At 38.2% G+C, this 13170-nt stretch overlaps 1 protein-coding gene across 1 annotated transcript; it reads right to left on the minus strand.

Moving 5' to 3' along the window:
- On the minus strand, positions 1–11113 carry LOC115667778 (uncharacterized). Its single transcript, XM_030589321.2, has 16 exons — positions 10724–11113; positions 10161–10319; positions 9746–9913; positions 9337–9636; positions 9107–9192; positions 8727–8811; positions 8411–8623; positions 6724–6783; positions 5655–5734; positions 4432–4748; positions 4245–4336; positions 4029–4158; positions 2182–3347; positions 1800–2092; positions 938–1102; positions 1–826 (listed from the first exon to the last, which is right to left on the minus strand). The coding sequence occupies exons 1-16, from the start codon at positions 10994–10996 to the stop codon at positions 697–699; spliced, it is 3717 nt and encodes a 1238-aa protein (XP_030445181.1). The 5' UTR covers positions 10997–11113; the 3' UTR covers positions 1–696.
- Positions 11114–13170: the final 2057 nt, after the last annotated feature.

Below are 13170 nucleotides of genomic sequence, written 5' to 3' on the forward strand. Positions count from 1 at the left end.
TGTCAAAATGAAAAATTTATTAGTAACGACTCCAAAATGAAAGAAAATGAAGCATGTTAGTCCACCCACATGGGCCACACCAAGATTTCGAAGTCTGTACGATTAGATCTCTACCTCTCTCTCACTATACTTGTCTCTTCCTCTGCCAACAAAGACTACAAAAAGATTTCTCCATCACAGCTCCAATTGTGTTAGATACTGAATGCAATAGCATTGTGAAGATCTACAGCGAGCAAATGGGACGCATTTGTATCCCATGTTTAAGTAAATTGTGCAGGCTACAAATCCTTATTCTTCTCCTGCACAATCTTAATATCATTTCACGGTCCCCCCAGTATTAATTACAAGCAGTTGAGGCAGACACATTACGGTGGTGGCCTCCGTTCTGTTCTTGTAGCCAATCAAGAAGTTACCGTTTCCCGTTTTGATTGCGGGTCCAGAAGTTTTTGTCCTAAAGCACACTTCCTGAGATATTTTAGGCGAAGCAGTTTGTGCATCCTGATCAGAAGCCAGGTCTTCACCAATATTTATTCTCACCAGGTCGATGCAAATGACCCAATGCCGCTAAGTGCTACTTTGTAACACGAACTAAGGCACCTCAGAGACGCCACCCGACCCAGCACATATATTGATCGATATGAGGAGGGAAAGTTTTTCTCCAGTCATTTTTGCCTTTGATCTAATGGGGCAAATAATTTAGCTAAAACCAATATCCATTACTTGGGGTGAATTATTTCCAAAAGAGCTGCTTCTCTGCAACAAGGAAATGTCTTCAGGAGACAACTTGAGTGCACCATTGCTCAAGTAGTGGCGGGAAGCCCGCCCCCTGCAAAATAACAAGATTTTTTGCTTAAGACATCATGGTGAAGGAACTGCTGAGTTACAAAAATTAGAATGCAAGTTTACGGGAATGCATATTCAACACTGAAAGATGTACCTTCGCCTCTTCTTGTCGGTACCTCTGGACAAACGAGCTGTTTCTGCTTTTGAAATTTTTCCTAGAGACGAAAGATAGTCATAAAAAGCATGATCTCTCAAATACAAGTACAGTTTTGATGGACCCATGGACTCTATGACGTCAAAGAGGGATGCCCTTGTTTTCCTGCAACAAAGAAAAACGAAAGAGAGTCAAGTTTGGCAAGGACTTAAACAAGTCTTGCACCTAAGTCTAATGATTGAATATTGCATGGAGTTTTACTAAATCAGTGCGTGAACATTCTGATACGAAAATGATGCTTGTAGACATGACTTGATCAACAATTGATCAACACGTCATGAATGTAAAATCAAATTTGAGATGCAATATAGCAGTGAGACCTCGTATTTTGAAAACACACCAATATGCAATTTTTTTCCCAACCTATTTCAAATGGTCTGGACATTCATCATGTGAATCATTCACCCGAGCCATCCGATTTCACTTAACGGAAAGAAAAATCCCATCAAGACAGATTTTCACTTCAGAATCATATTTTACCAAGATTGTCATCATACCAATTATGGTTCACACCACCAAAGGCCTACTTAATTATCAGCTCACTGTCAATTTGTGATGCTTATTGATTTGATGTTAAGAGGAAAAGGGAAAAACTAATAGAAAACTGTCGTTGTGCCAAGGTGTATGTCAGAAGGGAAATAAGTTAAATAATGAGGGAGTAATCCGACTCAAAAACAATTAAAAGGGGAAATTAAGCTCTTGTGGTACAATGTTCATGCAATGTCGACTCACTCATGTTCTATTCGATAGATCATCATACATATGACGAGTGCATGAGTAATAGAGGGTCAGAGCTCCACACCTTCTGGATACATCAATATCTGGAGTATCAATGACAGCATCTGAAATCTTACTTCCTCCTGTATCCTGGATAATAAGCTTAGCCACTGCCATTGTGTTAGTCGTCAAAGCTAACATCTCAGAAACCAAATCCACCCGACTCTGGTACTTGTTTTCAGACCCAACAGTAGGTATATCTTTAGTGAAAGAGCACAATCCATGCTGGACAATTGTGGATGTCATCTGCCATTGCTCATTGTATCGACTAAAAGATTCAGGTTCCTCAGCAATAACCATTGTTGGATCTAGATAATCCTGCAAAATTATTTATCAGCCAACTGAAGTGAAAATGCACGGTAATAGAGAATTTTGAAGTTCAGTTGACAGTTAGAAATAGAACTTACTTCTATCACCGATTGGCAATTATTACGTAACAAATCAGCTTCTGAAATTAGATTGCTCATTCTGCTGGCAATTTGTATCATTTGAGAAGCATCTTTCTCATCCTTGGTAACATGGTTTTTTAATTGCTCACGCAGCCTTTTCCATGATTCTTGAACTAGATTAGATTCTATCCTAAAGCCAGCCTGATATCTGTGGCTTTCATTAAAGTCCACACGGCTGCACTCATCCATTAGCTGGTACCCTCTATCGACAGCTTCCACATTACCCAACTGAGAATCTTCACCAACACCATGTGAAGAGTCTTCCATCACATCGCATCTGTTAGCCAACATATCTGAAAGTCTCCGTAACCTGGACAATGGCTTCACACAAAATCCATTCTTTACTGGAGATATGTCAGATGCCAACCCATTGTCGAAATAAGGCTCCCCCATTTCACCACCACAACAAGAATAAGTTCTGGATGACAGCTCCATATCATCATCTATTTCTGTCTCAGGAACATACGTTGATTCAGGGACACATGACTCATCCGGTGATTTGCATGGGTCAGTTATCTGTAAGTTAATGTCCCTCTTTGAACAAGGCAAAAGGCAGTTTTCCGCTTCTCCTCCTACACATGGACATTGTTTTTCACTAAATGGGGCAACATAATTCTGTATCTCTCTCTCCTGAGTGGGAGCCCCACTGTTGACCTTGGGAGATTCCTCATGCATTGGCGTGACATATCCATGATTAAAAGTTTCATCTTCAGAATCTGAAGACAGAACAATATCAAGTTTCTTCCGGCCTTTTTGTTGGGAGAATGCAATAGGAGTTCCCGGGTTCCCAGATAACTCACCAACAGTACCAAAATGAATAGTCAAGTCCTCGTCATCATAGATAGAACAGTTTCTCCTTAACATGGCTTCCTTCTTGGATTGCAAATCGATTTCATTCTGATCCATTCTCTGAGGACACTGAACATCCTTGTCCTCGAGATGTTCATCAATCATCCCCAATAGGAAAGAATTGTCTTGCATTGTAGTCAATGATTTGCTGGTTTCCTTATCAATTAGTTCACACAATTCAGAGGGAAAATCCCAAGGCATTAATTTTGGTAGTATCCTATGGCCAGACTCGAGATCAAACAAGACTGGACCATATGTTTTCCGGACATCACCACCTGGAAACCGTATGTTACGTTAGATTGGTATAAATATCTATAACTGGTCGTAGGTTTAGCTAGACAATTTGGACACCATTTGAAACTCTACATCTTAAATTCTATCGTCCCTAGTGCCATCATACTTGAAACTGGTGTTAGATAATTATAAACCTAATACTACCTTCAATAAACAGCACACCATCTCCAACAACAATAACAATAATAAGGCCATCGAAAAGCAGAAACGTGACAACAATCCTGTGACATGCCATTCCTCACTCGACAACTCAACTTCAAAAGTTAACTGGCCCGTGAATGTACAAACCCGACATGCCCTTGATCTTCATGCATGGGCTGTCTGCTTCCATCTCAAAATAAGAAGCTGCCCGTGAACTAAATTATCCATGAAGAACATCCATGTATAAATGACCATATATTCAAATTCATACCCAAGCATAGCCTCAAGTGTCTTAGTTACAATATTGAACCAAATGCTAGACATTTAACTTATCGAATTCACGCGCCTTGCTATTATAATTGTTAGAAAGTCTAACCCAAAAGCTTAAGCTATTAGGTAGAGGGAGACCACATGAATATAAAGAGCATTTAGAATCCGTTGTCAATCGATGTGGGATAATACTTCAACAATAATGAAGCATACAAAATGCAAAGGTGGATAGAGTTGTCCAGGAAACGGACCTTCTTGATATCCATTACCCTGGCACCAGAATTGGAGATTCGTAATGGTTTTCCGAATATCTCCCTCACAGCATCCAATAAACTTTTGCACTAAATGAGGCTGAATTCTCGTTTTCTCCGCACCACAAACCTAAAAGAAAGGTACAAGTTTCACTTGGTAATAGAATCTAATAAGGTGTAATCAAGAAAGAGCTTAGAGTACAGAGGGAGGGGTACCATATGCACATGGCATAACAATTCCTTCACAGAGGGTGTGGTGAAACATGTCTCTAGCCTTTCCATATTATCAGGCAGGAGAAGGTTGCAGTCTAGGATAAAGCACCAAATTCAAGTCAATAAAGTGATGCAAATTAATACTTGCCAAGTAGGAACAAAATTTTCACCAAACAGCCATATTTCTTACTACTACTGGTCAGAATTAAAGGACCCTTTGCTGTCTCCGCAATATGTTGTATAGCAGCTATAAAACCACGATCATCAAGAAAAGTGATATCAACATCCTCGAAAAGAATCAGAGGTTTAACTTCTGCTTGATGACAAGAGGCCCCATTCACCCTGGCTATCAATTTCTCAGCTCCAGCAGAACAACATGGATTTTCCTCGTCTGATGGTTGTATCAATTCAATCAACTCTGTCTTACCCTGACACTCTGCTTTAACACTGTCTGCTGCTGAACAAAGTTTATTCTTGGTTTGAATATCCATTTGATTTTCTGTTGACCTAAAAAAAAATACTCCGTTACCCATAAAAAAAAATCCTATCATGCAATCATTATACAAACACCATAAAAAGCATAGGCATCATAATACTTAAAAAAAACTCTAATGGAGAAGATACTTTAAGAGAATTTTAAGTAGGAATTTAAGGCTTCATTTGTTTCACGGAAAAAAAATGAATTGGAAAATATTTTCCTAAAAATGATTGCTCATATCACTTGAAATAATTAGCCAATGAAAAATATTTTCATTGTCGACAACAATTTATGTCTAAACATTTTCATGAACAATGAAAAAGTTTTCGCTCATTCATTTTTGTAAGTGATATAAGCGATCATTTTTTTGGAAATCCGCAAAACATACGGAGACTAAAATGATTGAAGATCTCAAAGCTGATCGGCGACGATATTACAAAATCCCGACACGAACTAAGCTAATAATTTCATCTGTAGTATTTGATTGGGCAGAGGCAAAGACCCGTTCAGTTCTCTATTTCTAACCAAGCAGTCTGTAGCAATCATGTGAATGATGTATGGCAGTAGAGATTCGATTTCATGTGGCCACCTTTTACATAAGTATTTAGAAGCTCCACTGAAATTTAAATGCAAGAAGGTAAAAGCATCTATCTGCACCACACGTTGTTTCCCCTTTCGGCTAGAACCATATTCATCACCTACCAAGCATATTGATGAATGTATGTCCTTCATTCTCCTACCCTCAATTCCACTGAAAATTTGTTGGGGATAAAATTGTTACTCCTAGTTATCTAAAGTCTACATAATTCCATAACAAATGTTCATCAAGTAAACAGAAATACAGAAATGTATATTGGATGAAGCAGAAGAATGCAGCTGGGTAAACAGAGAACAGGAGCAGTGTTGCAATGACTGCAGAAAATAACTTCACGAACCATTTCAGCCAGTGGGATTCTAAGGCTTCTCCAAACTTTTGCTTCATTAGAGCTCCATTTCGACACTCTGATGCATTGACCTGGCAAGGTAAGTAACTTGTGTTCACTAGAAAAAAACTATTCCATAGAGTAACAAAGTCCGCGAAACCATTCAATTAACTGAAGAAAAGTAATGACCACCTATAGAGTGGAATTTATATAACATTCCTTTCTACTCAGGCTAATGCTACGATAAAATTGGAGATACAAATTGCAAGGGGGAAGTGAAGACTCAAATATTGTAATGATAGATAATGACAGGATTTAAAATAATTGATGCAAGCCCCTTGGATATGCAACTAAGGAAGAACAGGAGACCAATGAAAAACTTCATGATTTCTGCATAAAATCTGCATTCAACAATCAGTACTTATGAACGAGACAGAATCTGAAATGAGAAGCATCAATTTAGAGCATAGAGATAATTGAAACCCGAGTTCTCTAACTTTTTAACTAACAAACATCACTAGAATAAAATGTTCTTTCCTGCTTTAATTGTTCATCTCCTCTGTTTACTCTTATCCAATATCATTGCATTGACTATGAAAGATGCCAAGCATCTTGATGAATGGAGCTAAGAATATACTGACCAAACAATTATAGATGTTTTTTCCTAAATCCAACATACTCACCGGTACATCGTTTCGGAAGGGGACAAGTTGGCAATGGTATTGCCTATATTAGCAATACATCATTGCAAAATGAACAAGTCAGGAACAATATTATTGCAAATTTTACAGAAGCTATCATGGACCATAGAAGCAAAAAGTTCCTGCATTTTCCATTGATATATTCGTGCTCAAGGTCCTCATAACCTTCTCAGTTTCTCCCTATATACCCAACTATGATGTATGTTAATCATACACAAAATTGCTGTAGGTTCAGGGAACTTTGATTTTGCAAATGAAAAAAAAAACACCACATTCGCCATTAGTTTTAGTCTATTCAATCAGCCTTCATTTCCCAATATTTCAAACAACTAGATCAGACGCATTCATGGGCACAACAGGCTTTGTAAGTTTAGCAGTACCTCCATAACTTCAAATCCTTGCTCTTCTGCACAAGCGTAGATCGCAGCAGACTTCCCACACTGCATAAGCAGGACAATTTATTAAACACCTCCAATAGACTTAATAACAAATCTCTCAACACATTTTGAAACAAAAACTTCCAGACAGATCGTATGAATATCATTCCAAAGGAGACAAAAAGAGGGCGAAAAAAAATGTCAGCTCTGTGCCCTAAGCAGTCAAAGTTAGATTTTGATTGGACAAATGATGCACAGCCAAACTAATTGCCCGACAGAAAAAAAATTAAGCACGACTAAAACATTTGACCAGGCTAAGTAAAATTACTAAAGGATCAAGCAAGGAGGAGAAGAAACTCTGCAAAGAAGGAAGTAAGAATAATCTCAGTGTCAAAATCTTTATCTGTGATTGTACCCAAGTAAAATTAAGTGATACATCACTTGACAGTTGAAAGATACTATCAATCTGCAAGCTTCCCTAGGAGACAAAATATTTTAAAGCTAAGCAGAGAAAAAAAGACAGTTGTTTGTGAAAACAAGGGAAATAAGAACTAGTTCTAACCAATTAATCATGCATCAAAAAACTGAAGCAAAAGTAAAAAGGAAATCATCAGAGATACAAGTTATTAGCTGATCCTCAAATACCTTCCTTTTGATAAAATGAGGTTTTATGATTGTAAAGTTGTTCATCATTTTTAGCCATAAACCTCTATCAGGATGTCTTTTATCTCTTCAAGGATATTGCGGAGACAAAATATTTAAAAGCTAAGCAGAGAAAAAGACAGTTGTTTGTGAAAACAGGAGAAATAAAAACTAGATCTAACCAATTAATCATGCATCAAAAAACTGAGGCAAAAGTAAAGGCAAACTAACAGGGATACAAGTTATTAGCTGATCCTCGAAGACCTTCCTTTTGATAAAATGAGGTTCCATGATTGTAAAATATGTTCATCATTTTTAGCCATAAACCTCTATCAGGATGTCTTTTATCTCTTCAAGGAAATTGCGGATACGGTATTTAGATATGATTCAGCCTATTTCCTTAATATGAAATGTATGTGATTTGCAAGTTTGTGGCAAGTAGCCCGTTCTTTCAGAGAAAGAAGAGAAAACTGTTCAGTTGTAATTTCTCAAGAAATTTAGCAGGCCTTATGATTGGAATCATACCACTGAATTTGTACAACCAGAAAAAAAGATTCAGCCAAAGCTTAATGGTTACTTCCGTGAAACAATAAACTTACAGAGTTCCATAATAAACATTATCCCACGTCCATGCAAAAAAAAATAAAGAAAAGCAGATCAACTAAGGCTCTTGGTATGCCAGACCAGCTGAGAGTATTCCTCATTCCAGTAAGTTGGCATTGATTATGAAAAGGATTTAGAACTATTAACTGTGCAGAAAACTAAAACTAATTCTGTTGACATGGGAAACGAAGCATCCACTTGACAGGTCTTGAAATTGATCCACAAGTTAGTTCCAAATTGTTTCTAGGACAATTTCATGTAGGAAGAAACCAGACAAGTATGAGATATGACAATGCCTAAAATGATCAGTAAAATGTTCCATAAGTTAATGATGTACAAGCAGACAGATAGAGCATATTCAAGTATAAAAGCACAAAATCATTTACATCTAGGAACCTAGACAATCAACAAGGAGAGCAGTAGAGCTAGAATAAGTCGTCCCTACCCCAACAGGTCCAGTAACCAAGAGAACATTTTTCAACCTAGCATGCCTCTCTTTGCATTCTGACTCAGAGTCACTTTGGTCAAAGACATAATAATCATATTGCAAGCTAGACTCCTCAACCCCATTCAGGTATTTGATATTTTTATAATCTGCTTGGTGCCAAAGCCGTAGCCATTCGGTCAGGAACTTGACAGCTTCACTGTTCCCACAAACCTGAAACAGCAGGATTTGAGAGGAAAATCACTTGATTGAGAATGTAGCAGTATTTGAGGAAATATATATTGTGCAAGAAAGTAAGGAAATAAAATTGTCAAACCTCCATGGAGTTTTTTGGCTGATACTTATTTGTCCATAATGTATTCAGAGGCTCGTCATGAGAACTAACATTGGATGATGGCGTCCTGTAAATGCAACAATCAAGGAAAGGAATAAAATCTATGATTTCGAAGCTCCTAGATGAAGTTAACTAAACGCAACTGAAAGCATCAAGAAGCAACAGTATCAACTGCCTCACTAATGGGAATGGAACATTGTGCTATCACGAGCCTTATTGTCACATGATATGCTATATTTAGCAAATTCTATTCGGCGGCATCTACAACCAGAACTAGTCAACCATTCCATAATCCTCTGCAACCTAAGAGGTCCATGGACTATATATGGTTCATGAAGTTGGGCTTCCAGAAAAATCCTGACCTTTCCTCTTGATGCTGCTTAGGATCTGACATTCCTAAATGTGCGCGACACTCTGATAGGGAACCAACTTCATTGATCTCATGGTCCTGCCACATTAAAATTTTTTAGCCAGTTAACTACAGTACACATATTAGGCAAGAAGGAACATACAACACAACAAAAGCGGAAACCTATCATGATTTACAACTCAATTAGTGCCAATAAGAAAGAAGAACAGATATTAAGCTTACCAGTGTGCTGCCCTCAAAATGATAGGAATTTAACTTCTCGTCCAAGATATCAGCCCTGTATGTAGCCGCTGGTTCATGCAAATTCCGTTGTTGATCGTGGCTTTGCTTCCGTGACATCTCCCTCTTTACAGGTGATTTATTGTAGGCATAGTGGAAAACACAGTGAAACTTATCGAAAGTTAAGGAACATGCAGTGCCTTCAAAAACAGAAGACGTGCTTTCGAGACGGGAATGTGTGCCCGAGAAAGTTTCCTCATTGAATATCCAACTTCTCCAATCAAGAGAGATTCCTCCATCATCCTGTACAAGATGGGTTAAGTTCCACCCCAGTTGAGCAGGAAAAAGGTTGAGATGCAGTTAGGAGCTCCACTGTGTAAGATTATAAGAGAGTAAACGAGGTAAACAATACCTCAGTCTTTTCAAATACGTGGATAGGCCCCAGGGTGATGCTTTCGCTCTTTCTGTCACTGGAACAAGAGTTTCCTTCAATTTCAGTAGCCTCCTGACATTTCTTGCCCGACCTCCATGATGAGAAAAAGGGATGAATTTGTCTTCCAGCAAACATTCGTGAATTCTCCTAATTATGGGCCAAAACATGAAAGACTTTATGTCTTGTATCCGGCATTTATTACAAGACTGCAAATTCTCTCAAAAACTGAAACTAAAGCAACAACATTGCGAATTCCAGGCAGCATGATATGATCCAGATAGCAATTATTGTTCAGCCTAGTTCAATAAATTCATAAAAGCAAACATACTGTTGTAACCATTGCAAAATCCGGATTGAATGCAATAACAAATCCAAGGAAGTCACAACAACTAACCTCAGCTCTGAGTTTTGCCTCCATCCGCAGATTGGGGATAGGTGGAGAACCGTCTTCATTCTCTACCAGATTCATTGATTTTGGTGTTGAGCAGGCTCCCTTCACGCCATTGGTCGTTCCATTCTTCTTTGGTGTACTGTTCGGCTGCCGCTTATCCTTCTGGCATGATCCCAAGAAAATTGCAAGAGAACGTTTCAAGCATATACCAGTAACGCATAATTGGTATATGATTTATGAACCTTAGAGAACTCCCTAAGAATGTTACGCTTCCGTCCATCCATTCATGCATGCACGTATGGTGCTTCCTAATACATAATAGAAAATCCTAATTTCCACAAACACTAAGCTGAGCTATGTACTAAAGTTCTTAAGCTGGCAACGGCCACTTAAGTACTTAAGCTTGATAAAATTCTGCCAGTAAACAAGCTGAGCTGACGCAAGGCATTCGTTCTGCCTATCATCCTCGTATCTAATCCGCAATTCGAAATTCAATCCGACCAACACACATTAACCAAATAACACCAGCTGGTCACCCCCACGTGCTGCGCTCGGACGAGTCATACCTTGGCGGAAGAATTCCGTTTTTTCGGAGTCGCCGCTTTTCCTCCCGGCTTCCTCCTCTTCTTTTGGCTCGCGCAGGCCTCGTCCTCTCCGTCGCCCTCGCTCTCGCCCTCGCCCTCGCCGCAATTCTGCTCATCGTCCTGAGCGCCGGCTGCCTCGACGTCCGGAGCTTTGGGGGGGGAGAACAGCGTGGACTGGACCAACCTCCGGCGGACGCCTTTGCGCTCGCCGGCCTCGGCCGCCGGCGGGGATTCCTGCGGGAGCGATGGGTCCATCGGAACTGAATTAGGGTTTGGCGGTGATTTGGGGATTTTTCGGAAGGGACTGAAGCTCAAATTGACGACGATCTAGAGAGAGAGGGATCTTCCCGCCTTATTAGGGAGTTTCCTCTTCTTCTTTCTTCTTCTTTTTTTCTTTCCTGCGCCTTTCCTCCGTAGAGTTTCCCTAATTTACTGGGTAACGTACTTGAAATTTGCTGATTTTGTGAGAAAAAGAGAGAAAAAAAATATATATCCTTTTTTTGATACCGGTAGAACCGGTGGCCGGTGACCTTGGTTTCAGCGTTTTCCCGCTAATGACTTTCGCGTGCAACGGCGAACAGCGCAACGAGCACTCGCAGTCTCCCGCCAAATTTTTCTCGTCTAGTATATATATATAATTTTCTATATTATTATGTATTTTTTGGTATTTGAACGGAAAAAAGGAAATAAAACGAAGGACCCAATATTTATCCGGAACTTTTAGGTAATAATAGTGGTTAACTCATTTTCTAATTCAAACTTACTGACTTTTTCGACTTCGATGATTATATACTGATATCGTTCATTTACAGGACAATTTTGTCTCTTTAGGTGATTCAGTAAATCGAGAGAAATTTACTTTGCTCTTTGAGCCTTTGATGAGGGCTATTTGTGAAATTTACCTGTGTTGCGTTGTTGGTGCGACTGGATTTGCTTTGAACCACACTTGTACTACATAGTTGATGTGGAAACGAGGAAACTTTTTCAATGGTAACGGGTCTGATAACGATTGCTTGTTAATGGTGGGAGGAAAGCATTTCAAGAGAAAGTAAACCATTAAAGTCTTGCCTGTAGCCCACTGCTCTGGAGCATTTGTAAGCATGAGTAAATAACGTTAATCATATTAGTGTTTTCTACTATGAAATGCCAATTTTCTTATTCACACGAAAAAACTTACAGCTGTTTACTTTACATCTTAGTTCAAGTAAATATATATGTAATATATGTCAGATTTAGAAACTTGTGATTTTAAAAGTAACACAATGGTCGATTAATTGACAAAGGTATTTATAATTTACTAGAAATATATCATGCAAAGTAAACTGTTGTAATTTGTTCAATTTGATCATTGAATCTTCGATATATGGTTAATTTAGTCATTTAACTAGAAAATTCAGGTACTGGATAGAATAGAGGAATACAATAATTAGGGACTAAATTGGACATTTACCAAAAAGTTCAAGGACCATGTTAAATAAATTAAAAGTTCAAATACCATATTGCACATCGAGTTAAAGTTTAAATATCACATTAAATAAATAAAAAGTTTATAGACGATATTGCATATTGAGTCAAAGTTCAATGATCATTTGTGTAGTTATCCAAAGAAAAATCGAGTCACGAGAGAAGCCTATCAAGTTTATTCCGGAGCCCATTACGATTTTATAACAGTTTTTGGAGACAACTTTTAATTAGAAAAAATTAATTTATTCTCTTCAAAATATATTCACGATGAAACTATCTCATTCATAAAAAAATTGGGAGCGTGCATCACACGCAAAATAAGCCGCGTGACGCATCACTTCGCGCAAATTAGAGAAGAAACCAGAAATTCTTTACGCGCAGGCAGGTGCCTCCATCCAAATAAAGCAGCGGAAAGAAACCGAAATAGCCCCTAAAAGAAGAGAAGGTGGGGCCCGTTTCTCCTCAGTACAAATTCCTCCAAAGCAATGCCGCATAGTTACCAAAATGCCCCTGCTTGCAAAGTTTCTTCACTTTCCCACTTTCACTCCCAATAATAACCCATTCAACATCAATTATAATTTGTTTTGTAACGTTTTTGTTCCCATAAATAATTTCTGTTCAGAAATATTTTTTTTATTTCTATTGCCTAGACAAGTTTCTGAGCAAATAAACGCGTTTAGTAACTGCACAAAATTTTTATTTCCAGAGTAGAAAAAGAACAGAAATACGTTTTGGTAGGATACTAAAAATTTTTACTCTCAATATTTTTATTTAATTATAAAATTATTGACGGAGACTTAACAATTCGTATTTAGATAAAATTGGGCTAGAAATAGAATAAGAATATATTATGATATAGAATTTGATGACCTTAATACAACCATAAAGAAAATTACTCCTTATAGACAAAGCAAATATCGGGTGATGGTCAAGAAAATTGCAGTTTGGGACGTATGATTTTAGAA

The sequence above is a fragment of the Syzygium oleosum genome, unplaced genomic scaffold (assembly GCF_021117445.2).
Source record: "Syzygium oleosum isolate NSW1041296 unplaced genomic scaffold, Sole_v2.1 Sole_v2.02, whole genome shotgun sequence".
Lineage (NCBI taxonomy): Eukaryota > Viridiplantae > Streptophyta > Magnoliopsida > Myrtales > Myrtaceae > Syzygium > Syzygium oleosum.

Bases quoted from the DNA above. Each gene is read 5' to 3' on its own strand.
- LOC115667778 (XM_030589321.2), bottom strand. From the start codon at position 10,996: ATGGACCCATCGCTCCCGCAGGAATCCCCGCCGGCGGCCGAGGCCGGC. The intron at 9,914-10,160 runs GTTAGTTGTTGT...GCCCATAATTAG, and splicing joins AGGCAAAACTCAGAGCTGAG to GAGAATTCACGAATGTTTGC. The intron at 9,193-9,336 runs GTAAGCTTAATA...TTAATGTGGCAG, and splicing joins ATTTTGAGGGCAGCACACTG to GACCATGAGATCAATGAAGT.